The sequence below is a fragment of the Saimiri boliviensis genome, chromosome 5 (genome assembly GCF_048565385.1).
Source record: "Saimiri boliviensis isolate mSaiBol1 chromosome 5, mSaiBol1.pri, whole genome shotgun sequence".
Classification (NCBI taxonomy): domain Eukaryota; kingdom Metazoa; phylum Chordata; class Mammalia; order Primates; family Cebidae; genus Saimiri; species Saimiri boliviensis.
The window spans coordinates 40,053,838-40,079,475 of record NC_133453.1 but is presented as its reverse complement, the minus strand read 5'-3'; the positions used below and the strand labels follow the sequence as shown (position 1 = coordinate 40,079,475).

Here is a 25,638-nt window from a genome sequence, read left to right as displayed (position 1 = left end):
AAGGACAGCCACCAGAGCAAGCCACGGAAACCTGAAACCCTACACCACTCCCGCATGCCTACCATTTTAAGTTCCCTTTTTAAGCCCCTCTCCCCAGCCTAAAGTTTGAAATGATGTTTTAAGGGAGTAGCTTTGGCCATTTCCCCACTGCTAGCTCTGGAATAAAGCCACCTTCCTTTCACTGCATCTCCCCGTTATTGACTTTGCAAGTGGTGTGCAGCCCAGGCTGCATTCAGTTAAAATAAATGGGAGCTAAATCTTGGGTTCACATGGACAAAAAGATGGGAACAGTGGACACTGGGGACTCCAAAAAGGAGGAGGAAGGGATGGGGGCAAAGGCTGAAAAACTTCCTTTTATGTACTATGTTAACTATCTAGGTGACAGGATCATTAGAAACAAAATCTTCGGCCCTTCTCTCCTTCCCAGAGGTCAAGAATAGGAGGTCAGTGAGAAGTTCAGTGAATGTTCCAGTCCTCTAAAAATACGTGGCTGATTCCTCTAGCAACCAGTCCCCACCTCCCATTCTGAAGCTATCTAGAGGCCCCAGCAAGGTTCACCTCATTAGCGTAAACTCAGGTATCATGGAAAGGAGCTTGTTATGAACAACAAAATATTCCTTTCACTCCTGTCACTCAGGAAATTGCAAGGTTTTTCAAAAGAACTATGCTATGTATCAGGCTGTTCAAAAATGCCTGCACTTAAGGCTCAGCATTTAAAAATGAATATATGTAACAAAAATTAAACAATATATTTTCTGTATTAAAACTAAAATATTTTGGATAATCATAGTTAAGAATATTCTCTAAGAATGGGGATAAAAGCTGTTGGGAGCCCGTTGGTACCACCATTTCATAGATCATAGTTGTGAACAAGCAGAAGAATGATGCAATCTCCGACATAATTAAAACCAGGTAAACCACAATAAGTGTGTTCCAACAGTTTGTCAAGTTACGTGTCCAGGTCTATTACAGCTACTGAGCAAATGGGTTGGCATGAATAGTTATGTCCTTAATGTGTACATCATTAAGAGGTCGATATGTCTTCTCATTTACTGGCAACTTCTCCAACTCATCTAGAGTTTCCAGACCATCTATTACCCTGAAAGAGAAACAATGTAACATATGAATTCCTTACATTGAAACATAATATCCATACCTATGAAAATTACAGTCCTCTTAAAAAAATAAGTCTTAGAAATCTCTGAATTCTCTAGCTGAATGTACAATAAAATATTCACTTGATTTACCGTCATAAATATGGATCAAAATTCAGAAATAAAAATTTATTTTTATGCTCTTAGTCAACAATACAAAGGGTAGGAATACTTCCACCAAAGTTCCACTTAAATTATATTCCACTCATTCATACAGAATGTGACACAGAACAGCTATAAATGGGACTAATATAACCAGCTAAAGGGGAAAACAAACTGTTTTTCTACACTTTCACACTTCCAACACCAAATGGGTAGGTTTTCCTAATTCTCCAATTATCTGGGTGTCTGACAACTTAATTATCTTTTCAAAATTTTATTATTATTTTTAAGACAGGGTCTCACTGGGACTACAAGTGCATGCCACCACACCTGGCCGACAATTTAATTCTGACACTAACTACAAGTCCCACAAGGCTGCCCCTACTACTTTGGATGCCAGTTGAAGTCCCGGTTGTGATTTGACCAACCAGATACAATCTGGGATTTTTCATGCCCCCTAGCTCTGTTCAATAATTTTCTAAAGTGGCTCACAGAACTTAGGAAAGCACTTTATTATTATGGGCTTTTATAAAGGTTACAACTCAGGAACAACCAAATGGAAAAGATGCATAGGGCAAAGTTTGAGAAGGGGCATAGCACTTCCATGCTTTCTTGGGGTGTGTTACCCTCTCAGTATCTACATGTGTTCGTTCACCCACCTGCAAGCTCTCAAACCCTTCAGGGTTTTTATGGAGAGCACATTAGGTAGGCATGATTAATTAAATCACTGGCCACTGGTGACTGGAACAAAATCTCCGGCCCTTCTCTCCTTCCCAGAGGTCAAGAGTAGGAGGTCAGTGAATGTTCCAGTCCTCTAAAAATACATGGCCGATTCCTCTAGTGACCAGCCCCACCTCCCATTCTGAAGCTATCTAGAGGCCCCACCAAGATTCACCTCATTAGCATAAACTCAGGTATGGTTGAATGGAGCTTGCTACAAACAACAAAATATTCCTTTCATTTCTGTCACTCAGGAAATTGCAAGGTTTTTCAAAAGAACTATGCTAGGCGGGCGTGGTGGCTCACGCCTGTAATCCCAACACTTTGGGAGGCCGAGGTGGGTGGATCACGAGCTCAAGAGATCAAGACCACCCTGGCCAACATGGTAGAGAAACCTCATCTTTACTAAAAGTACAAAAAAGTTAGCCGGGTGTGGTAGTGTGTGCCTGTTGTCCCAGCTACTCAGGAGGCTGAGGCAGGAGAATTGCTTGAAAGCCGAAAACAGAAGTTGCAGTGAGTTGGGATCACGCCACTGCACTCCAGCCTGGCAATAGAGCAAGACTCTGTCTCAAAAAAAAAAAAAAAAAAAAAAAAAAAAAAAAAAAGGACTATGCTAGACACTGGGTGATAGGATTGCTGGAGTTTTCTTGATTTTGCTCCTCTAAATATTCCAATTACTTTATGACTTATATACATAACAATATAGTATCATTAATGTGTAACAAAATAATGTTTTAGAAAAAAAAGGAACTATGCTAGAAACCAAGAATGAAGTCTAAATATGTATTTTTTATTACAACACACTAGTCATCAGGATTTTTTGCTATAGGAAATACCTGGAGAAAGTAGTAGATGGCACTGACTGAGGGCAGTGGCTCATGAGGTCAGGAGATCGAGATCATCCTAGCCAACATGGTGAAACCCCATCTCTATTAAAATACAAAAACTAGCTGGGGGTGGTGGCACACACCTGTAGTTCCAGCTACTTAGGAGGCTAAGGCAGGGGAATCGCTTGAATCCAGGAAGTGGAGGTTGCAGTGAGCCGAGATTGTATCACTGCACTCTAGCCTGATGACAGAACAAGACTCCATCTCAAAACAAAACAAATAAACAAAAAAGTATGTAATTACATGATTAGCAATATTGCCCCACAATGAGAGTCCTGAAGTAGGTGACCACTATACTTTCTACTTAATTGTTTAATTATGGTCTTTCTTTCTTTCTTTTTTTTGAGATGGAGTCTCACTCTCATTGCCCAGGCTGGAGATTCCACGATCTCAACTCACTGCAGCCTCTGCCTTCAGGTTCACAAAATTCTGCTTCAGCCTCCCAAGCAGCTGGGACTACAGGCATATGCCATCAGAGCCAGCTAATTTTTATATTTTTAGTAGAGAAGGGATTTCACCATGTTGGCCAGGCTGGTCTCAAACTCCTGACCTCAAATCATTTGCCCACCTCAGCTCCCAAAGTGCTGGCGTTATTAGGCATGAGCCACCGCGCCTGGCCTAATTTTAGTATTTCTTTTTTTTTGAGACGGAGTTTCGCTCGTTACCCAGGCTGGAGTGCAATGGCGCGATCTCGGCTCACCGCAACCTCCGCCTCCTGGGTTCAGGCAATTCTCCTGCCTCAGCCTCCTGAGTAGCTGGGATTACAGGCACGCGCCAACACGCCCAGCTATTTTTTTCGTATTTTTAGTAGAGACAGGGTTTCACCATGTTGACCAGGATGGTCTCGATCTCTTGACCTTGTGATCCACCCGCCTCGGCCTCCCAAAGTGCTGGGATTACAGGCTTGAGCCACCGCGCCCGGCCTAATTTTAGTATTTCTACTTTTTGTTTTTGGAAAACAAGAAGTAATAAAATAGGAAAAGAGAAGGCTGACAGTTAACTCAGCCTTCAGCAAGCCCACGTCATATTACCACCAAGAAAAAATATCTTGAGAGCTATTCTTCAAATACAAGTTTTGGAAATTTCAGTCTAAAACATTTGCTAAGAGTGGCTTTCTAGATTATAACTCCAAGTATAATTCAAATCAATTCCCAATATTTATATAGGTTGAATAGCCCTTATTGGGACCAGATTTATTTTGGATTTTGAATATTTTCACGTTTGAAAATATCTACATAAACCTAATTATATATCTTAGGGATAGGACCCAAATTTATACACAAAATTCACTTATATTTCATATATATCTTATATGCATAGGCTGAAGGTAATTTTATACAATATTTTTTAAAAATTTGTGTATGAAACAAAGGTCTGACTGCATTTGGGATTTTTTTTTTTTTTTTTTTTTTTTTTTTTTTTTTTTTTGAGGCAGAGTCTCGCTCTGTCAGGCTGGAGTGCAATGGTGCAATCTTGGCTCACTGCAACGTCTGCCTCCCAGGTTCAAGTGATTCTCCTGCCTCCCAAGTAGCTGCACCATGCCCGGCTAATTTTTTTAATATTTTTAGTAGAGACAGGTTTCACCATGTTGGCCAGGCTGGTCTTGAACTCCTGACCTCAAGCAATCCACCCCCTCGGCCTCCCAAAGTGCTGAGATTAAAGGCGTGAGCCACCGCACTTGGCCATCTGACTGCATTTTGACTGCAACCTGTTACATGAGGTCAGATGTGGAATATTCTACTTGTGGTATCCTGTCAGTGCTTAGTAAGTTACTAATTTTGAATTTTCAGATTAGGGATTCTCAAGCAGTGGTATGTACTTTAAAAAATTAACAGATTTGAATTTTATTTTGCATTTTCACAAAAAGGGTACTTCGACCAAAACATTTTGATTTTACCCCTAAATGTAGACATTTAAGTCTTTAAATTGTAAGTCTTAAAGGCTGCCCCACCTTCTGGATCAGTAAGAGAAACAGATAATATAGAAAACATAGGTCTCAGGTAAAAAGTTAAAAAAAAAAACCTGGCAGGAAGAACTCAGGCAGTTTAAGTAGTGTCAAGTGTCTGGACACGGACCCCTTGGAGAACTAGAGGAAAGCTACTGGACCATTTTCCCAGAAAAATGTGCATGCATATGTATACAACACACAACTGTAAGGAATTAATAAACCTAGGGTTAATCTTTGTTCTAAACTCTATAGTTTTGTCACAAATCCAGTAAAATAAGTCTTGTAATAATTGAACAATAATTTTGAATGATGGGTTAGAGGAGAAAATAAAAGGGAAACTGGGTTATTTATAAACACACAAAAAACTACTAGATGTTGTAATATTTCTTTTTTCCTTAATCATTATAATGTGTAAATTAGACACATGTATATGGAATGAAAATGAAAAGATGTAGAGTCCTCTTTTTTTTTTTTTGAAATAGAGTCTTGCTCTGTCATCCTGGCTATAGAGTCCAGTAGTGCAATCAAACTCAGCAGCTTTGACCCCCTGAGCTCAAGCAATCTTCCAACTTCAGCCTCCCAAGTAGCTGGGACCATAGGCATGAGCCACCACACCTGTCTAATTTTTAAGACAGGGTTTCACTATGTTGCCTAGGCCGGGAGTCCTGTATTTTTAATTAACCTAACTTGGCATCCAAACTATTAAATAGAATGAACTCTAGAATTCTGCCTCAGTTTATTAAGCATGGTAATTATTTGTTGAATAAACAAATTTACTTCTCACTGATTTACAAAAGCAACTCCCAGATAGAGTACTTTTAACAAATACCCTGGCATAAACTGCCAAACACCTTCCTAAGAGCCATTCTTCTTACTCAGAGAAATCTAATTTTAGTAAGGGTGGCAATGTGTCTGGCTGAAATACATTTCTACCTTCCAGGAGTACCTTTTTACCCTGTAGGTAAAAAGTGGTCACATTACCAAGTTCTGGGTCCTTTGGGAAAGTTGTTTTTGTTGTTGTTTGAGACATGGTCTCCCCTCTGTCTGTTAGGCTGGAGTTCAGCGGTGTGATCTCAGCTCACTGCAGTCACCTCCCGGGTTCAAGCCATTTTCCTGCCTCAGCCTCCCAAGTAGGTGGGATTACAGGCACGTGCCACCACACCCAGCTAATTTATCTATTTCTAGTAGAGCTGGAGTTTCACCATGTTGGCCGGGATGGTCTTGATCTCCTGACCTTGTGATCTGCCCTTCTTGGCCTCCCAGAGTGCTGGGATTATGGCATGAGATACCAGGTCTGGATTTATTTATTTATTTATTTATTTATTTATTTAGAGATAGGGTATCATTATCATTCTGTTGCCCAGGCTGGAGTACAGTGGTGTGATCACAGCTCATGCAGCCTTGAACTTCTGGGATCAAGTGATTCTCTCACCTCAGCCTCCTGAGTAGCTGGGATTACAGGTGTGTGTCACCACACCTGGCTAATTTTTAAATTTTTTTTGTAGAGATGGGTTCTTGCTATGTTGTACAGGCTGGTCTGTTTTGTACTCCTGGTTTCAAGTGATCCTCCTATCTCAGCCTCCCAAAGCACTGGGATTACAGGCCTGGGAAAGTTCTGTTAATTAAAAAAGCTGGGCTGTACACCGTGGCTCATGCCTGTAATTCCAGCACTTTGGGAGGCCGAGGCAGGCGGATCACCTGAGGTTGGGAGTTTGAGACCAACCTGACCAACGTGGAGAAACCCTGTCTCTTAAAAAAAAAAAAAAAAAAAAAAAAAAAAAAAAAAAAAAAAGCTGAGTCAGCTGGCAAATACCTTTTGTCTTTCCTCCTCCTTACTGCCAGATACACAGCAGTTTTGACAAGAGCTGTGCTGCCAATATAACAGAAGTGCCCAGAACACTGGTAACATAATGGAACCACCATGCCAGTCTATCTTGTTTAAGCCACTATTTTTCAGATCTGTTAGTTGCTGTGAAATGCTATTATTAATGAAAACAGATCAGCCTGGGCAACAAAGTGAGACCCTGTCTCTACAAAAAAAAGTGTTTTTTTTTTTTAATTAGTTGCCCATGATGGTGCACATGGTTCCAGTTACTCAGGAGGTTGAGGTGGGAGGATCACTTGAGCCTGAGAGGTTGAGGCTGCAGCGAGCTGTGATTGCACTACTGCACTCCAGCCTGGCAACAAAGCCTTGTGTCTCAAAAAAACAAAGGCCAGGCACAGTGGCACATGCCTGTAGTCCCGGCTACTCAGGAAGCTGAGGTGGGAGGATCGCTTGAGCCCAGGAGTTCTGGGCTATAGTGTCCTATGCCAATCGGGTGTCCACACTAAATCTGGCATCAATATGGTGACCTCCTGGGAGCGGAGGACCACCAGGTTGCCTAAGGAGGGGTGAACTAGCCCAGGTCAGAAATGGAGCAGGTCAAAACTCCTGTGCTGATCAGTAGTGGGATCATGCCTGTGAATAGCCACTGAACTCCAACCTAGGCAGCATAGCAAGATCCCATCTCTGGGGAAAAAAAAAATTGATAAACTATGTTAATTTGCATAATAATATTTTAAAAATTACTGGCCTCTGTTCTACAAAATAAGGAAAATAAGGCTCAGGGAAATTATAATTTTCCCAGGGTCATAGGGTTGCTAAGTGGTAGACTTAAACTCCAGGTACATTTAGCTCTCACACCACTCTTTTCTTTTTTTTTTTTTTTTTTTGAGGCAGAGTCTTTTTTTGAGATGGGGTCTTGCTCTGTTGCCAGGCTGGAGTACAACGGCTCACTGCAACCTCCGCCTCCCAGGTTCAAGCAATTCTCCTGCCTCACACTCCCAAGTAGCTGGGACTACAGGTGTGTGCCACCATACCTGGCTAATTTTTTAAAAATATTTTCAGTAAAGACAGCGTTCCACCACGTTGGCCAGGCTGGTGTAGAACTCTTGACCTCAGATGATCCACCCACCTTGGCTTCCCAAAGTGCTGGGATTACAGGTGTGAGGCACCACACCTAGTGTCACTCTTTTCAATATTAGTTATGCTACTATTACAGCCGAGCACATGCACCACTTGCATTGAAATGCCAAAAGAAAACCATAACCAGAATACTCACTTCCCAAATACGGTGTATTTCATGTCCAAATGTGGCTGTTTGCCATAGGTGATGAAGAATTGAGATCCATTAGTGTTTGGGCCATTATTAGCCATAGATACAACACCTCTAACACTGTGCTGAAAAAAGACACACCAAAGTATTAATTTAACTGTGTTTTGTTTGTTTGTTTGTTTGTTTTTGAGATTAAGTCTCACTCTGTCACCCAGGCTGGAGTACAGCAGCATAATCTCGGCTTGGCTCACTGCAACCTCCACATTCTGGGTTCCACTGATTCTCCTGCCTCAGCCTCCCAAGTAGCTAGGACAAATGGTGTGTATCATCATGCCCAACTAATTTTTTTAAATATATTTTTTAGTAGAGATGGAGTTTCACCATGTTGGCCATGCTGGTCTCAAATTCCTCACCTTGTGATCTGCCTGCCTCAGCCTCCCAAAGTGCTGGGATTATAGGCGTGAGCCACCGCGCCCAGCCTTTTATATAACCATCCCAAATATAGGATTGAAACAAGACAGGCACACCTTTGCTTTCTTTTTTAGAAGTATTTTGAGACGGGGGGTCTCACTATGTTGCTCAGATGGGTCTCTAACTCCTGGGCTCTGGTGATCTTCCTGCCTTGGCCTCCAGAGCATTGGGATTACAGCTGTGTATCACTACACCTAGCCAAGACATTCACTCATTACCTTCACAATATTTAAGGGAGCAAGAAAACATTTAACCAACTTCTCTCTATTAGGGCTAATCTAAATGTTCAGTTTCTTTCTTTTTTTTTTTTTTCTTTGTCTTTTTGTTTTTTTCCTTTTAGTGGAGAATGGGGTCTCACTATATTGCCCAGGCAGGTCTCGAACTCCTGGGCTCAAGCTATCCTCCCGCCTCTGCCTCCCTAAGAGCTGGGATTACAGGTTTGAGCTACAATGCCCGGCTCTTTTTTTTTTTTTTTTTTTTTTTTTTTGAGACAGAGTCTCATTCTGTCACCCAGCCTGGAATGCAGTGGTGCGATCTAAGCTCACTGCAACCTTTACCTCCTGGGTTCAAGTGATTCTCCTGCCTCAGCCTCCCAAGTAGCTGGGACTACAGGCATGCACCACCATGCCTGGCTAATCTTTTTGTACTTTTAATAGAGACTGGGTTTCACCCTGTTGGTCAGGCTAATCTCAAACTCCTGACCTCAAATGATCCACCCACCTTAGTCTCCAAAGTGCTGGGATTACAGGCATGAGCCACTGTGCCTGTCCTAAACGTTCAGTTTCTACCTTTTCTTTTTTTTTTTTTTTTTTTTTTTTAAACTAAATGTATTTATTTATTTTTATTTATTTATTTTTTATTTTTTTTTATTTTTTTATTTTATTTTATTTTATTTTTTTTTGAGACAGAGTTTCGCTCTTGTTACCCAGGCTGGAGTGCAATGGCGCGATCTCGGCTCACCGCAACCTCCACCTCCTGGGTTCAGGCAATTCTCCTGACTCAGCCTCCTGAGTAGCTGGGATTACAGGCACGCGCCACCATGCCCAGCTAATTTTTTGTATTTTTAGTAGAGACGGGGTTTCACCATGTTGACCAGGATGGTCTCGATCTCTTGACCTCGTGATCCACCCGCCTCGGCCTCCCAAAGTGCTGGGATTATAGGCGTGAGCCACCGCGCCCAGCCTTTTATATAACCATCCCAAATATAGGATTGAAACAAGACAGGCACACCTTTGCTTTCTTTTTTAGAAGTATTTTGAGACGGGGGGTCTCACTATGTTGCTCAGATGGGTCTCTAACTCCTGGGCTCTGGTGATCTTCCTGCCTTGGCCTCCAGAGCATTGGGATTACAGCTGTGTATCACTACACCTAGCCAAGACATTCACTCATTACCTTCACAATATTTAAGGGAGCAAGAAAACATTTAACCAACTTCTCTCTATTAGGGCTAATCTAAATGTTCAGTTTCTTTCTTTTTTTTTTTTTTCTTTGTCTTTTTGTTTTTTTCCTTTTAGTGGAGAATGGGGTCTCACTATATTGCCCAGGCAGGTCTCGAACTCCTGGGCTCAAGCTATCCTCCCGCCTCTGCCTCCCTAAGAGCTGGGATTACAGGTTTGAGCTACAATGCCCGGCTCTTTTTTTTTTTTTTTTTTTTTTTTTTGAGACAGAGTCTCATTCTGTCACCCAGCCTGGAATGCAGTGGTGCGATCTAAGCTCACTGCAACCTTTACCTCCTGGGTTCAAGTGATTCTCCTGCCTCAGCCTCCCAAGTAGCTGGGACTACAGGCATGCACCACCATGCCTGGCTAATCTTTTTGTACTTTTAATAGAGACTGGGTTTCACCCTGTTGGTCAGGCTAATCTCAAACTCCTGACCTCAAATGATCCACCCACCTTAGTCTCCAAAGTGCTGGGATTACAGGCATGAGCCACTGTGCCTGTCCTAAACGTTCAGTTTCTACCTTTTCTTTATCCTTGAAAACTTGTATGTAAAAAGTTAATATATCAAATCATATTTCTCAATTCATTTCATTTTCACTTTGAAGAAATATAGCCACAGACACTTTTTTCAATGCCAACAAATAATAAAATTAATCCTTACATTTATATTAAGGAATAATGTGCTGGAATGAAACAGTCACGAAGACAACAAAACCAAAATGCCCACAATCTCGTCTCACACACAATGGACTCTCACTACTTTCTTTATCTGTAAAACAAGGGAGGTTGGACTAGTTCAAGGGTCTATTTACAATTTAGATGCTCACAAGGGTCAAGCAGATAAACTGAGAATTGGGCAGAGTGTAAACATTAAAGAGAAATGAAGTCTGGCAAAATGAGATCCATGAGTGTTTGAGCCATAAAGGCTCTCTCTTGACTAATGGCATTAAACATTTTTTCTTTTAACTAACGGCTATGGATAATGCAACTGCCCACTCATGGGCAGTTAGTTTATAACCCCAGGACTGAATGATCTAAGAAAGGTCTCACCTATCTCTATTATGATAATATTTGTTTACAAGAGACTGTGTATAAAATTAAAAGGACTTTACTGACAAGAATGAAGATATAACTGTGAACTATGTTACAAGGAGGTGCCGGTAACACACTACAAATAACTCCACCAATTACTCTAGCTTTAGCTATTCATTAGGTGACACTAACAAGCTATAGAGATGCAGCTCTGTTTTTTTTTTTTTTTTTTTGAGACGGAGTTTCGCTCTTGTTAACCCAGGCTGGAGTGCAATGGCACGATCTCGGCTCACCGCAACCTCCGCCTCCTGGGTTCAGGCAATTCTCCTGCCTCAGCCTCCTGAGTAGCTTGGATTACAGGCACACGCCACCATGCCCAGCTAATTTTTTGTATTTTTAGTAGAGACGGGGTTTCACCATGTTGACCAGGCTGGTCTCGATCTCTTGACCTTGTGATCCACCCGCCTCGGCCTCCCAAAGTGCTGGGATTACAGGCTTGAGCCACCGCGCCCGGCTAAATTTTTTTTTTTTTTTTTTTTTTTTTTGAGACGGAGTTTTTTTTGCTCTTGTTACCCAGGCTGGAGTGCAATGGCGCGATCTCGGCTCACGGCAACCTCCGCCTCCTGGGTTCAGGGAATTCTCCTGCCTCAGCCTCCTGAGTAGCTGGGATTACAGGCACGAGCCACCATGCCCAGCTAATTTTTTGTATTTTTAGTAGAGACGGGGTTTCACCATGTTGACCAGGATGGTCTCGATCTCTCGACCTTGTGATCCACCCGCCTCGGCCTCCCAAAGTGCTGGGATTACAGGCTTGAGCCACCGCGCCCGGCGCAGCTCTGTTTTTTTTCTGAAACTGAGCTTTGCTCTTGTTGCCCAGGCTGAAGTACAGTGCTGTGATCTTTGCTCACTACAACCTAGCTTTAGCTATTCATTAGGTGACACTAACAAGCTATAGAGATGCAGCTCTGTGTTTTTTTTCTGAGACTGAGCTTTGCTCTTGTTGCCCAGGCTGGAGTACAATGCTGTGATCTTTGCTCACTACATCCTCTGCCTCTTGGGTTCAAGTGATTCTCCTGCTTCAGCCTCCTGAGTAACTGGGATTACAGGTGCCTGCTACCATACCTGGCTAATTTTAGTAATTTTAGTAAAGATGGGGTTTCACAATGTTGGACAGGCTGGTCTCACACTCCCAACCTCAGGTGATTCACCTGCCTCAGCCTCCCAAAGTGCTGGGATTACAGGCATGAGTCACTGCACCCCACCGAGATGCAGCTATATTAAAATACTAATGCCTGTCTCTCTAAAATGTGTTTACCAATCAAATATAATATTACGTTTGATATATATCAAATATATACACAATGTGATATTTAATACATATACAATGTAATATTTAATACATATACAACATTTAATACCTACACAAAAATATAGTTAATAAAAAAAAAGTTAATAAAATAAGCATCCATTAACATATTTCCCAGCTTTCAGAGTTAAAATTTACCAATTCATTAAATAATGGGAGCTCTGGCCGGGTGTGGTGACTCACGCCTGTAATCTCATACTTTGGGAGGCTGAGGTGGGTAGATCACCTGAGGTCAGGAGATTGAGACCAGCCTGACCAACATGGTGAAACCCCATCTTACTAAAAAAATACAAAATTAGCTGGGCGTGGTAGTGGGTGCCTGTAATTCCAGCTACTTAAGAGGCTGAGGCAGGAGAAACACTTGAACCTGGGAGACGGAGGTTGCGGTGAGCCGAGATCGTGCCATTGCACTCCAGCCTGGGCAACAAGAGTGAAACTTCATCTCAAAAAATAAACAAATAAATAAATAATAATAATAATGGGAGTTCAAAAAAAATAAAAGTTATCAATTAATTATATATATCTATGTGCTCCTCTCCATCTATTACCTCAGCCTCTACAAGAGGTAACCGGTAAACCATATTCTAATACATTTTTTTTTCTTTTCTTTTTCTTTTTTTTTTTTGGAGACGAGGTTTCACCATGTTGGTCAGGCTGGTCTTGAATTCCTTTGATCCACCCACCTCAGCCTCCCAAAGTGCTGGGATTACAGGTGTGAGCCACCGAGCCCAGCCATTTTTTCATTTTTTTTTTTTTTTTTTTTTTTTAGAGACAGGGTATCACTCTGTCACCCAGGTTGGAGTGCAGTGATACAATCATAACTCACTGTAGCCTTGACCTTCTAGGCTCAAGCAATCCTCCCACTTTAGCCTCCTGATTGGCTGGGACTACAGATATACACCACCATACCTGGCTAATTTTTTAACTTTAGTAGAGGCGAGGGCTCAATGTTTCCCAGACTGATCTCAAACTCCTGGCTTCAAGTGGTCCTCTCACCTTGGCCCCCTAAAATGTTGGGATTTTAAGAATGAGCCACTACGCCTAGCCCTAACACATTTATACATGCCTGAACAACACATTTTTCCTTTTCTTTCTGCATATAATGGTATTATAACATTTTAGTCTTCTGGGAAATACTTTTTACAAATAACACCGTTACATTTCTAAGGTCGTGCATGTATATATAGCTAATTTTTTTTTTTACTACTATGCGATATTTCACTACTGAATACACAAAATATGCATTGTATAATCAATGGACATTTCAGTTGTTTTTAAACTTGCTGTTACAAACAGTACATCTGAACACTCCTGTACATGTCTCTTGGTGCATACTTACATGTTTCTCTTTAGTAAACATTTGGGAATGGAATTCCTGGGTCAGAATATATGAACAGACAACACATATCTATAACCTTGGTGTATAAGGTGTATAATATATAATGGTTTTCAACTCTGGCTGCAGAAGAATCATCTAGGAACCTTAAAATATAGTCAAAGTCCTAATCAGCCCTACTGTTTATTTTTAGGGTAAGGCTGTGATCTGCTATAGTTTTAAAACTTCCAGCCAAGTGCAGTGACTCACTCCTATAATCTCAACATTTTGGGAGGTCAAGACAAGAGGATCATCTGAGTCCAAGAGTTTCAGACCAGACTGAGCAACAGAGTGAGACTTCATCTCTAAGAAAAATCAGAAATTAGCTAGGCATGGTGGTGCACTCCTGTAGTCCAGCTACTTGGGAGGCTGAGGCAGGAGAAACTGCTTGAGATCAGGTGGTCAAGGCTGAAGTAAACCGTGATCAGACCACTGCACTCAGCTTAGGCAACAGAGTGAGACCCAGTCTCAAAAACAAACAAAAAACTTCCACAGGAGATTCTGTCACAGCCAATCTCTGGTTTTCAATTGGAATATGGAAGCAGTCATTAATGTAGTAATTAATACCTAAACAATTGTTTAGTTATTCATTTAGGAAAAAGTTGACTTTTCAAAAAGTTTATCACCTCCCAGCCTCAACTCCTGTAACAAAACTAATATATTTCCCTATAATAGAAGAGTGAAAGGAACCAGTTTGGGCAGCATAGTGAGACACCATCTGTACAAAAAATACAAACATCACCTGGGCATGGTGGCATGCACCCGTCGTCCCAGCTACTCTGGAGGCTGAGGTGGGAGGATCAGTTGAGCCCAGAAAATTTAGACTGCAGTGAGTCAAGACTGCATCACTGCACTCCAGCCTGGGGACAGAGCAAGATCCTGCCTCTAAAAAAAGTTTAAAAAAAAACACAAAAAGAAAAGAAATTACTCCTAGTCTCATCATCCAGAGATAAACACTGCAATAAATTTTTTTCAGAAATTTTGTATATTTTGATATAATGGAAATATAATACACTTAAACTGCGTATTAAATTGAGTACACTTTTTTTTTGAGACAAGGTCTTGTTCTGAGCATGATCTTGGCTCACTACAGCCTTGATCTCCTGGGCTCAAGCAATCCTCCTGCCTCAGACTCTTTGAGTAGCTGGGACTACAGGCATACACCACTACAACAGGCTAAGATTTGTATTTTTTTTTTTTTTTTTTTTTTTTTTTGTAGAGATAGGGGTCTCAGTATGTTGCCCAGGCTGGTTTCAAATTTTTGGCCTCAAGCAATCCTCCTGACTGGGCCTCTCAAAGTGCTGGGATTACTGTACCCAGGTCTGACTGAGGATACTTTATCACTCTTTTTCTAATCATAAAGTTATGATTCTATGCAGATACAAAGTATGAAAGACCACAAAATAAATCATTAACTGAAGTTATCTCTAGGAAGTGGAATTGATTTTTAAAAATAGACATGCACTAGTTTTTAAATTTTAGACAAAAGAAAAAAAAATGACTCCACAGAGATTTGAAAAATACAGAAAAATATAACAAAGAAAATTAAAAATCCCTAATTTTTACCATGGTGAAGACTATATGCACTTCTCTTTAACCTAGTTGCAATCTACCACAGGTATCAAGTCAAGTTAATACAGGAATGTTCAAACATCCAACAGAAGATGATAAAAGCTGGGCACTGATAATGGGTAACATTGCAACCAGGAAGTTTGATAGTCTTTCCTCCCTGCTGTCAAAAAAGGCCACTGATTCATGTCATTCAACCTGAATTTTATGGTGAGATATTAAGCCCCTTTAGCACATTACTAGTTAAACATTTCAGGTTAGATTCAAAGATGAACTCAATATCAAGAGTCATGTGGTGGTGAGATTCTAGTACACGTTAGGATAGGACCACCATTTATCAAGTCTCCCTGACATTATTTGTCAGATGTACAAAAACTATAAAAAAGTGTATTCATTTTGCAATTATGTTAACTTGTATTACTATAACACATGTATCAAAGTTTCCAAGAATAAGCAAGTCATAAGAACATAGATTTTTAAAGAATTGAGGATTTACCTTAAGATATTCACTGTATTCATCCTCAAACTTCTTGCCCCAGATACTGTTACCTCCTCTTCCAGTACCTATATTACAAGGCAAGAAAATCAAAAGAAGTATTTAATTAAAATAGAAAACAAGCTCATTTCCCAAAACTTAAGAAATACTTTATAGTATAACTGCTTAAATATAAATAAAATTTGGCCAAGCATGGTGGCTCACGCCTATAATCCTAGCACTTTGGGAGGCTGAGGTGGGTGGACTGCCTGAGCTCAGGAGTTCGAGACCAGCCTGGGCAACATGGTGAAACTCCGTTTCTACTAAATACAAAAAAATTAGCTGGGTGTGGAGGCGTGCACCTGTAGTCCCAACTACTCGGGAGGCTGAGGCAGGAGAATTGCTTGAACACAGGAGGCGGAGGTTGCAGTGAGCTGAGATTGTGCCACTGCACTCTAGCCTGGGCAACAGAGCAAGACTCGGTTTCCAAAAAAAAAAAAAATACACACACACACACACACACACACACACACAAAATTTGATACGGCCTTTCCTAATTCCCCAAATTTAACTTCACAGATATGAAGATAAAAATAGACCTACAAAAAACAAAAAAGAATAACCCTCCTTATAAATACTGTTCATATATATTTTTTAGTATGAAAATCTTCACAAATTTGCACCTTATCTTTGTGCAGGGGCCACGCTAATCTTCCCTGTATCATTCAAATTTTAGTATATGTGCTGTCAAAGTGAGCAAAATATTGTTTATATTTTAGGGGTAGGTGTTAATCATTTCTGCTTTAAAATTATACCATGGAATACTATGTAGCTGTGTAAAGGAATGAGATCACATCCTTTGCAGGGACATGGATGCAACTGGAGGCCATCATTCTTGGCAAACTAACACAGGAACAGAAAACCAAACACCGTATGTTCTCACTCTTAAGTGGGAGTTGAACAACGAGATCACATGGACACAGGGAGAGGACCAACACACAGCAGGGATAGTAGGGGGATGGGGAACAAGGGAAGGGAGAACATTAAGACAAACAGCTAATGCATACGGGGCTTAAAACCTAGTTGACAGGTTGATAGGTGCAGCAAACCCCCATGGCATAGGTATACCTATGTAACAAACCTACATGTTCTGCACTTGTAGAACAGAACTGAAACACACACACATACACACACACATACACCCCTCCACATTTTAAATTCTTCTTTTACCCACTGCTTTATACTACATATTCAGTTCCTTGGATCTTAGTTAATGGAGTAACTTACCTGTTGGATCTCCTGTTTGAACCATGAAACCCTTGATATTTCTATGAAATATACAGCCATTGTAGTAGTTACTGGCACAAAGAGCCAAGAAATTCTGAAGAGAGTAAAAATAATGATTGAGAAACAATGAAGAAGAAACCCAGTTAAGGCAAAGAACCAATCCTATTTAGTGAAAACGCTACAGCAGCATAAACTATGACTTTTGGCATTACTTTGGATGTCACTTCCTTTCCTAAAACATTTCAATAGCTTCCTTCTGCTCTTGGAACAAAATGAAAATCTTCAGCAGGGCCAAAGAAGCCCTGCAGCACCTGGCTTATCTCTTCATCACATATTCTAAGAACTGCTTTCTTATTGCTTACTACTTAAACCCATCAGCATTCTGACAACCCAAAAGGGACAGGATTTCCCACCTTGGGGACTTTGTACATGATATTTCTATACCAGGAATATTCTCTTTTTTTGTAGAGATAGTGTCTCCCTATGTTGCCCAGGCTGGCCTTGAACTCCTGGGCTCAAATGATCCTCCTGCCTCAGCCTCTCAAAGTGCTGGAATTACAGGTGTGAGCCACCGTGCCTGGCCTTAGAATTTTTTAAAATTTTATTTCACAACTCTGAATACCTGGAATATTCTTTTTACACCTCTTTCCATGGAGATGCCCTCACACCTTCACATTCAGTTTAAGTATTAGTTTCTTGGCTAGGCCTCCCCTCACTTTCTTCCTTTCCTATTATTCTCTATCTCAACACCTAAATTTTTTTTTTTCAACAGTTAATTTTTTTCAGGGCATTATCATGTTTTAGAATTACTTAATTTTAGGCCAGGTGCAGTGGCTCACACCTGTAATCCCAGCACTTTGGGAGGTGGGCAGATCACTTAAGTCCAGGAGTTCAAGACCAGCCTGGGCAACATAGTAAGAGCTTGTCTCTATCTTTAAAAAATAAATAAATACTGTAATCCCAGCACTTTGGGAGGCCAAGATGGGTGGATCACGAGGTCAAGAGATCGAGACCATCCTGGTCAACATGGTGAAACCCCGTCTCTACTAAAAGTACAAAAATTAGCTGGGCATGATGGTGCACGCCTGTAGTCCCAGCTACTCGGGAGGCTGAGGCAGGAGAATTGCCTGAACCCAGGAGGCGGAGGTTGCGGTGAGCCGAGATCGCACCATTGCACTCCAGGCTGGGTAACAAGAGCGAAACTCCGTCTCAAAAAAATAAATAAAAACAAATAAATAAATAAATAAAAATAATTTTTTAAAAAAGAAGTATTTAATTTTCCTGCCCTGCTTATTTTTCCAACTAGAATATTGGCTTCATGAGGGTAAGGAATGTCTGTTGCTCATCACTGTATCCCCAGACTCTGAGGCAAGATGGCCTTTCATAAATAATGGGTTTTTATTTTGTTTTGTTTTGTTTTGAGACAGAGTCTTACTCTGTCGCCTAGGTTGGAGTACAGCAGTGTGATCAGAGTTCACTACAGCCTTGACCCTCCAGATTCAGGCAATCCTCCCACCTTGGCCTCCCTTGTAGCTGGGGCAATAGGCGCACATCACCACACTTGGCTAATTTTTGTATATTTTGGTAGTGATGGGGTCTCACTATGTTGTCTAAGTAGGTCTAGAATTTCTGAGCTTAAGTGATCCTGCCACCTTAGCCTCCCAAAGTGCTGAGATTATAGATGCTAGTCACCGCACCCGGACATAAATAATTGTTGAATAAATGAATATATATAACTGACTCTTCTTCCTTCTATCCTTGTCATTTAAACAGGTGAAACAGGCTGGGCGCGGTGGCTTATGTCTGTAATCCCAACACTTTGGGAAGCCAAGATGGGTGGATCATCTGAGGTTAGGAGTTCAAGACCAGCTTGATCAACTCATCTCTACTAAAAATACAAAATTAGCCAGGTGTTATGGTGCATGCCTGTAATCCCAGCTCTCAGGAGGCTGAGGCGAGAGAATCCCTTGGACCTGGGAGGTGGATGTTGCAGTGACCCAAGACTGTACCACTGCACTCCAGACTGGGCAACAAGAACAAAACTCTGTCTCAAATAAATAAATAAAAATATACAGGTGAAATAATGTATAGAACAGGCCAGGCATGATGGTTCACACCTGTAATCCCAACACTTTGGAAAGCTGAGGCACGAGGATGGCTGGAGACCAGGAGTTTTGAGACCAGCTTGGGCAACACAGTGAGACCTCATCTCTACCAAAAAAAAAAAAAAAAAGAGAAAAAAGAAAATTAGCCTGGTGTGGTAGCACCTGTAGTCCCATCTACTTGGGAGGCCAAGAAGGGAGTATTGCTTGAGCCCATTAGGTTGAGGCTTCAGTGAGCCATGATTGCACCACTGCACTCCAGCCAGGCTGGCACAGCAAGACCCTGTCTCAAAAAAAAAAAAAAAAAAAAAAAAGGCCAGGCGCAGTGGCTCACGAGGTCAAGAGATCGAGACCATCCTAGGCAACATGGTGAAACCCCGTATCTATTAAAAATACAAAAAATTAGCTGGGCATGGTGGCACGTGTCTGTAATCCCAGCTACTCAGGAGGCTGAGGCAGGAGAATTGCCTGAATCCAGGAGGCGGAGGTTGCGGTGAGCCGAGATCGCGCCATTGCACTCCAGCCTGGGTAACAAGAGCGAAACTCTGCCTCAAAAAAAAAAAAAAGTATTCAACAATTCTTTAATATAATATCCTGGCTGGGCTGGGCATGGAAGCTCACACTTGTAATTCCAGCACTTTGGGAGGCCAAGGCAGGTGGATTACCTGAGGTCAGGAGTTCAAGACCAGCCTGGTCAACATGATGAAACCCTGTCTCTACTAAAAAAATACAAAAATTTGGCAGGTGTGGTGGCGGGTGCCTGTAGTCCCAGCTACTTGGGAGGATGAGGCAGCAAAATTGTTTGAATTCGAGAGGCAGAGGTTGCAGTGAGCCAAGATCAGGCCACTGCACTCCAGTCTGGATGAAGGAGCAAGACTCCACGGGTGGGGGAAAGGCTGGGCATGGGGGCTCACACCTGTAATCCCAGCACTTTGGGAGGCTGAGGTGAGTGGATCACCTGAGCTCAGGAGTCTGAGACCAGCCTGGCCAACGTGGTGAAACTGCATCTCTACTAAAAGTACAAAAATTAGCCAGGCATGATGGCGTGCACCTGTAATTCCACCTACTCAGGAGGCTGAGGCAGGAGAATCACTTGAACCTGGGAGGTAGAGGTTGCAATGAGCTGAGATAGCACCACTGCACTCTAGCCTGGGCGACAGAGCAAGACTCTGTCTCCAGAAAATAAAATACATACATACACACACACACACACACACACACATATATAATAATAATATAATCCTAATGATTATGTTTCCTGAGGAAAATGAGTCCAAAGAAAATGATACTGGCTACTCTACCATTACAGAAAAATTAACTGCCTTCTCTTTGTTTCACCTGTGGGATTGGACAAATAAGTGGAAATCAGATCAGAAGTTATGATGGTTAGTTTTTCCTAACAATGGTTTTATAGAAAGTTTTGTTGTTGTTGTTTAGGTTATTCAATTCCAAAATGGTTACCTTGTTGTATTAACTGATGTTTACTATGTAAATAATGGTACTTACCTCACATGCTTTGGGTGTCCTCTCACAAAAGACTTCAATTTTAATATCACCTACATCTGTATGCAATGTCACAGACTGAAGAGGAGAGAAAATGTGAGAACAAATGAAATTTCTTCAGGTGACTTTATGCACTGTATTATTTCCCTAAATGGATATTCAAGATGACAATCTGAATAAAAACAGACAGAAATACTGCTTCAGAGATGACCCATCTACAAAGGATGTTGGTGAATTGCATATATATAAATAATACATAACAATCAACAGTCAAGAAGAAACTCCAGAATATAAATATTAGGGTTAAGTAGTATCCATGATAAAAATTTGGAAGCAAACATTTTGATGGAAATAATTATTTTAACCTTGAATTTTTTCATCAAGAAAAATAAAACAATTGTTATGTATTATTGATTTATATGGCAATTCACCAACATCCTTATTTATAGAAAAATGATGAGAAAATGATTTTTCAAAACATAATTGCCACCATTTTCCTTAGGTAATTTAATTCTGAGAAATAGGGTTAAAAATATTTCCTTTCTCAACTAACAAAAACATAATAAGTGTCAGTGTTTCTAAATCCTAAATGTGCAGATAACCACAGTGCTTTTTCTTGCTTGCTATTTTTCTTGTACCTGTTTTTCTGTAAACTGTATACCCCTTGATACGATACTCTATTCCAGAAAGGGAGAAAACAATCTGGAGGATTCCTTTTTCATTTCTTTCTTTTTTTTTGAGATGGAGTCTTGCTTTGTTGCGCAGCTGGAATGCAGTGGTGCGATCTCAGCTCACTACAACCTTTGCCTCCTGGGTTCAAGCAATTCTCCTGCCTCAGCCTCCCAAGTAGCTGGGATGACACAACTGGCTAATTTTTGTGTTTATAGTAGAGATGGGGTTTTGCCATGTTGGCCAGGCTGGTCTCGAACTCCTGACCTAAAGTTATCGGCCTGCCTTGGCCTCCCAAAGTGCTGGGATTACTACAGGCATGAGCCACCGTGCCTGGCCTTCTTCTTAAATAGTAACTTCAGTTATTAGAGAGTATGACCAGGTTAAAAGTGTGTGTGGGAGAAGCAGGGCACTAGTTTCATTGCTTTTTTCTATTTCTAGTTCTAGTTGCCTACTTTGTTTTTTTAAAAGTAGAGATGGGGGTCTCACTATGTTGCCAAGCTGGTGTTGAACTCCTGGGATCAATCGATCCTGTAACCTGAGCCTCCCAAAGTGCTGGGATCACAGGCATGAGCCACTGCACCCAGCCTAGTTGCCTACTTTAGATCCAGAGCAAAATAACCCAGTTAAAATTGTCAGACCTATCTATTCTCTTCTGCTCCTTCAACCCTTCCTTTTCATTTCTATCTACCTTGTAATCAACCTTTCTCCATAAAAGGTAAATTCTGTGCGTTTTAAGTGACAATGCTAAAGAATTTTAAAGTAACTTTGTGTATTTTTAAAAGAAGTATTCCATATTAAATGTTTCTATAGTGTACAATTTCTCCATCTTGTCACTGCAATTCCCATGCATTTTTATTGCCCTTGACTGAATTTCTAAAAATTACTTATAATGAAAGACATTTCAAAAGAATTGTTCAAAACTTACCATTTTTCCTCTTAGTGGTTTCAGGAAAGACTACGTAATTTCTGAGTCTTACAGCGAGGTCAAAAATAAGTCTCTAGTCCCAAAAGAAAAAAAGAATTAGGCTCATCTTTCTATCTTCCAAATTCACACACGCTCACCTTTACTGCACATTTTAAATAAAAATCCTCGCCCAGAATGGTGGCTCACGCCTGTAATCCAAGCACTTTGGGAGGCCAAGGCGGGTGGATCGCCTGAGGTCAGGAGTTCAAGACCAGCCTGGCCAACATGGCGAAACCCTGTCTCTACTAAAAACACAAAAATTAGCCGAATGTGGTGGCACTCCCCTATAGTCTCAGCTACTCCGGAGGCTGAGGCAGGAGAATTGCCTGAACCCCGGAGGCGGAGGTTGCAGTAAGGCGAGATCCCGACACTGCCAACCTGGGTGACAGAGACAGACTCCGTCTCAAAAAAAAAAAAAAAAAAAAAAATCCTCTAATGGCATCCCCTATGTAATAAAAACCCAGCTATAGAGTAATGTTGAGAGACCCTACCCAATTCAAGCCTCCCAATCTCCAACTTGCCCTGCTTGCTCTTCTTCAAGAGCCTCCTTTCAAGTCCCCCAGTAAGCCAGATACCTTCCCTTAGGGTCTAGGCACTCGGTGTCCCTTTTGCCAGGAATGCTTATTACACTCAGACATCTCTACAGCTAATTTCCTCACCTCCAAATTTCTGCTTAAATGTCAAGTTTAACTGACCTGAAACCCTACATAAAACTGCTTGAGACCTAGAACATTACTATTTCCTTCTCCCACAGCACTTATCACTAATATACTATTAACTTCTTCTTTTTCTTCTTTTTTTTTTTTTTTTTTTTTTTGAGACAGAGCCTCGCTCCGTCGCCAGGCTGGAGTGTAGTGGCACGATCCCGGATCACTGCAACCTCCGCCTCCGGGGTTCAAGTGATTGTCTTGCCTCAGCCTCCCGAGTAGGTGCTATTACAGGCACGCGCCACAGGGGTTCCACCCGGCTCCGCCTTCCAAAGTGCTGGGATTACTAGCGTGAGCCACCGCGCCCGGCCCTTCTCTTATTTTCACGTTGCAACAACAGCCTCGCTGCCCACGTTCACTCGCAGTATCCCAAGAACCAAACCAGAAGCAACACAGAGCTCAGCAAGTATTCGAATAAGCGAATGAAAGAATTAATGATGCTGCTCCATACTTGGGCTTCACCACTTCGTTTAGCACAGCCGTTGTTAAAACAGGAAAAATGCAATCGCACAGGACAGCAGAGTTCTGTTTGTCCAAAATTACAGTTTCTATGGGCCAGCGGAAGTTGGGCGCGGGACCCAAGAGAGAGAACGCCCCTTACCGCCTCATCTCCCTCCTCCCCACTCCTTCCTCTCTCAAACCAAAACGACACTGTAATTTATCCCCCACCGGAAATTTGACAGTGAAAGGGAGCTCTACGAATAATTCCACTGGGACAAGAGGCGTAAGGCAAAACTATCTGGGTAACTTCAATGGTTTACACTCGGTTGCCGAACTGAAAGGACCACTTCCGCCCAGCTAGGGGGAACCCATTACCACAGCGCCACGAGCGCCGACGCAGGACCGGAAGTGACGTGGACGTTTCCGGGACTGGTGAGTCGTGGGCGATTTAAAAACCCGCGAGTGTAGTTGTGACCTTCGCGGTGGGTTCGGGTTAGGGCAGGCTGTGATTGTTATGTTGGTGCTGCAGAGGCAAGGAGAAGAGATTGGGTCAGAAAAGTACCCTGCCGCGAGACAGCACTGCGTACTAGCGGGACAGGGGTCCTGACTCATACTTACTGGCTGTGTCACGTGGGTTTTCACTGTCCTGGAAAAGACATGAAATGAGGCAAAGATTAGTAAGGTAGAGGGAGCGGTTTGCAGGCTGCAAAGGGGCCCTGCTGATGCTACTTAATAGCAAACACAGTGCTTACCTTAGTACGAGGGCTGTTTCCAGCTTTACGTGTGAATCTCGCGATATTGTGGCCGTGGCACTATTTCCTGCCCCAGAGGAAACTGCAGATGATAACTCATTTGTCTGTTGTTGCACAGCTGTGACTCTGACTTCAGAGTCCCTCCCACCATACTGTGCTGCTGCTTCTTGTCGTCGTTGACTGTGGCCATGTAGCCTCTCAGTTTCCTCATCTGTAACAGTAAATAAGTCAAAACCTGCATGGTGGCCCACTAGGTTTTCACTTGCGAGCTTGCCAGATGTAGAAGAGGCTGGAGAACGGAGTACTGTGAGGACCATTAGAATATCTTCCAAGGCTGGATGCAGTGACACATGCCTGTAATCCCAGCACTCTGGGAGGCCGAGGCAAGGTGGGTCGCCTGAGTGCAGGAGTTTGAGACCAGCCTTGGGCAACATGGCAAGATCCCATCTCTACTAAAAATGCAAAAATTAGCCAGGCGTGGTGTTCCGTGCCTATAGTCCTAGCTACTCAGGAGGCTGAGGTGGGAGGATCTGCTTGAGGCCAGGAGGTCAAGGCTCCGATGAGCTGATACAGCACCGCTGCACTCCTGCCTAGGCGACGAGTGAAACCCTGCCTCAAAAAGAAAAAAACAAAAATTTCCAAGACCTCGAGTGGTTTTTGGAGACCCTGTATTACTTCAAATAATGCATTAAATAAGCATCCCCATCTGATTAAATAGAAGTGTTGAAAAATTGCTTGTGGAATAATTGGCTTATGGATACTTAATCAAATTTGCAATTGACTATGCTTTTCTCCAAAAAGTGTTTATAGGTAGTAAGTTTAAGAATGGGGTTTGACAGCATTATCTTTTGTAGTTATTTGATTAAACATTTACTAATTGTGCATATTTTGGAGTCAGCAATTTTTTTCTCTCTGTTGCCCTCCTACCTTCCCTTTGTTGCCAGCCTTTTCAGTTCCTTGTTTGCTGTAGGTATTTAGAAGGCTTACAGGCTGTGTGGGGAAAGTGCTCTGTACCTTACCCCTTCCCACCTCTTGAGCCTGGTCTTCGTTTAGCGAATGTTGCTTAAGGGGCAGTGGCTTCTCCCTTCTGCCTTGACCCTGCCCATTTGTAGAGTGACCTCCCTATGTATGCCTTGATTCTTAATGCTGATAAAGCACTTGAAATTTTAAATATTATTCTGGTTTTTGATAAAACGCGTTGTAATGCCAGTATATATCACCCAACTCCAAATTCTGTTGTAATCGGGATGTAGGCAAGGTCATTCTATGCGGTTATTATTTAGTGCTGGCTTATATTGGCTATACCGAGATTTATTAAAGATTGTTCCTATTCCCTAGTAGCTTCAGCGTAATGGAGCACACCCGGAATTCTTAGAACACTGAGAGGTGGGGAACCTTGGGAAAGATGCTGAAAAGGAAGATTTGTCAAGAAAAGTTTCATTCAAGAAGTTGAAGGGGACCTGGGAAAAGGGAAGGTAATATTTAGAGAAATGGATTAGGGAGAAGGTTGGTTGAAGCAAGAGTGGGAAGAAAGAACGAGGGCGTGTGAGGCAGGAGACGGCATTCGTGTATTATA

At 41.9% G+C, this 25,638-nt stretch overlaps 2 protein-coding genes and 1 non-coding gene across 7 annotated transcripts in view; 1 reads left to right on the top strand and 2 right to left on the bottom strand.

Moving 5' to 3' along the window:
- Positions 1-927: 927 nt before the first annotated feature.
- PPIL3 (peptidylprolyl isomerase like 3) lies at positions 928-23,773 on the bottom strand. Of its 3 annotated transcripts, none has more exons than XM_039470034.2 (7): positions 23,686-23,773; positions 22,124-22,196; positions 20,530-20,604; positions 16,922-17,015; positions 15,656-15,723; positions 7,913-8,031; positions 928-1,099 (listed from the first exon to the last, which is right to left on the bottom strand). In XM_039470034.2, exons 2-7 carry the CDS (start codon positions 22,124-22,126, stop codon positions 973-975), a joined length of 486 nt encoding a protein of 161 aa, XP_039325968.1. In that variant the 5' UTR covers positions 22,127-22,196; positions 23,686-23,773; the 3' UTR covers positions 928-972. The 3 variants fall into 3 exon arrangements, with proteins under 3 accessions (XP_039325968.1, XP_039325971.1, XP_039325969.1); XM_039470037.2 differs by lacking the exon at positions 23,686-23,773 and adding an exon at positions 23,539-23,671; XM_039470035.2 differs by lacking the exon at positions 23,686-23,773 and adding an exon at positions 23,321-23,524.
- Positions 16,288-16,394, bottom strand: LOC120364422 (U6 spliceosomal RNA). Its single transcript, XR_005579684.1, has one exon. It is a non-coding gene; the product is annotated as a U6 spliceosomal RNA (small nuclear RNA).
- Positions 23,692-25,638, top strand: part of NIF3L1 (NGG1 interacting factor 3 like 1) — a 16,020-nt gene continuing 14,073 nt past the window's right edge. For 2 of the 3 annotated variants that reach the window (XM_010336454.3, XM_003925670.4), the window contains exon 1: positions 23,692-23,742. The gene's annotated coding sequence lies outside the window, so the exon portion shown is untranslated. Of the gene's footprint in view, positions 23,743-24,749; positions 25,538-25,638 lie in introns of those variants that run through there. The other variant, XM_074399295.1, reaches the window with a different exon arrangement.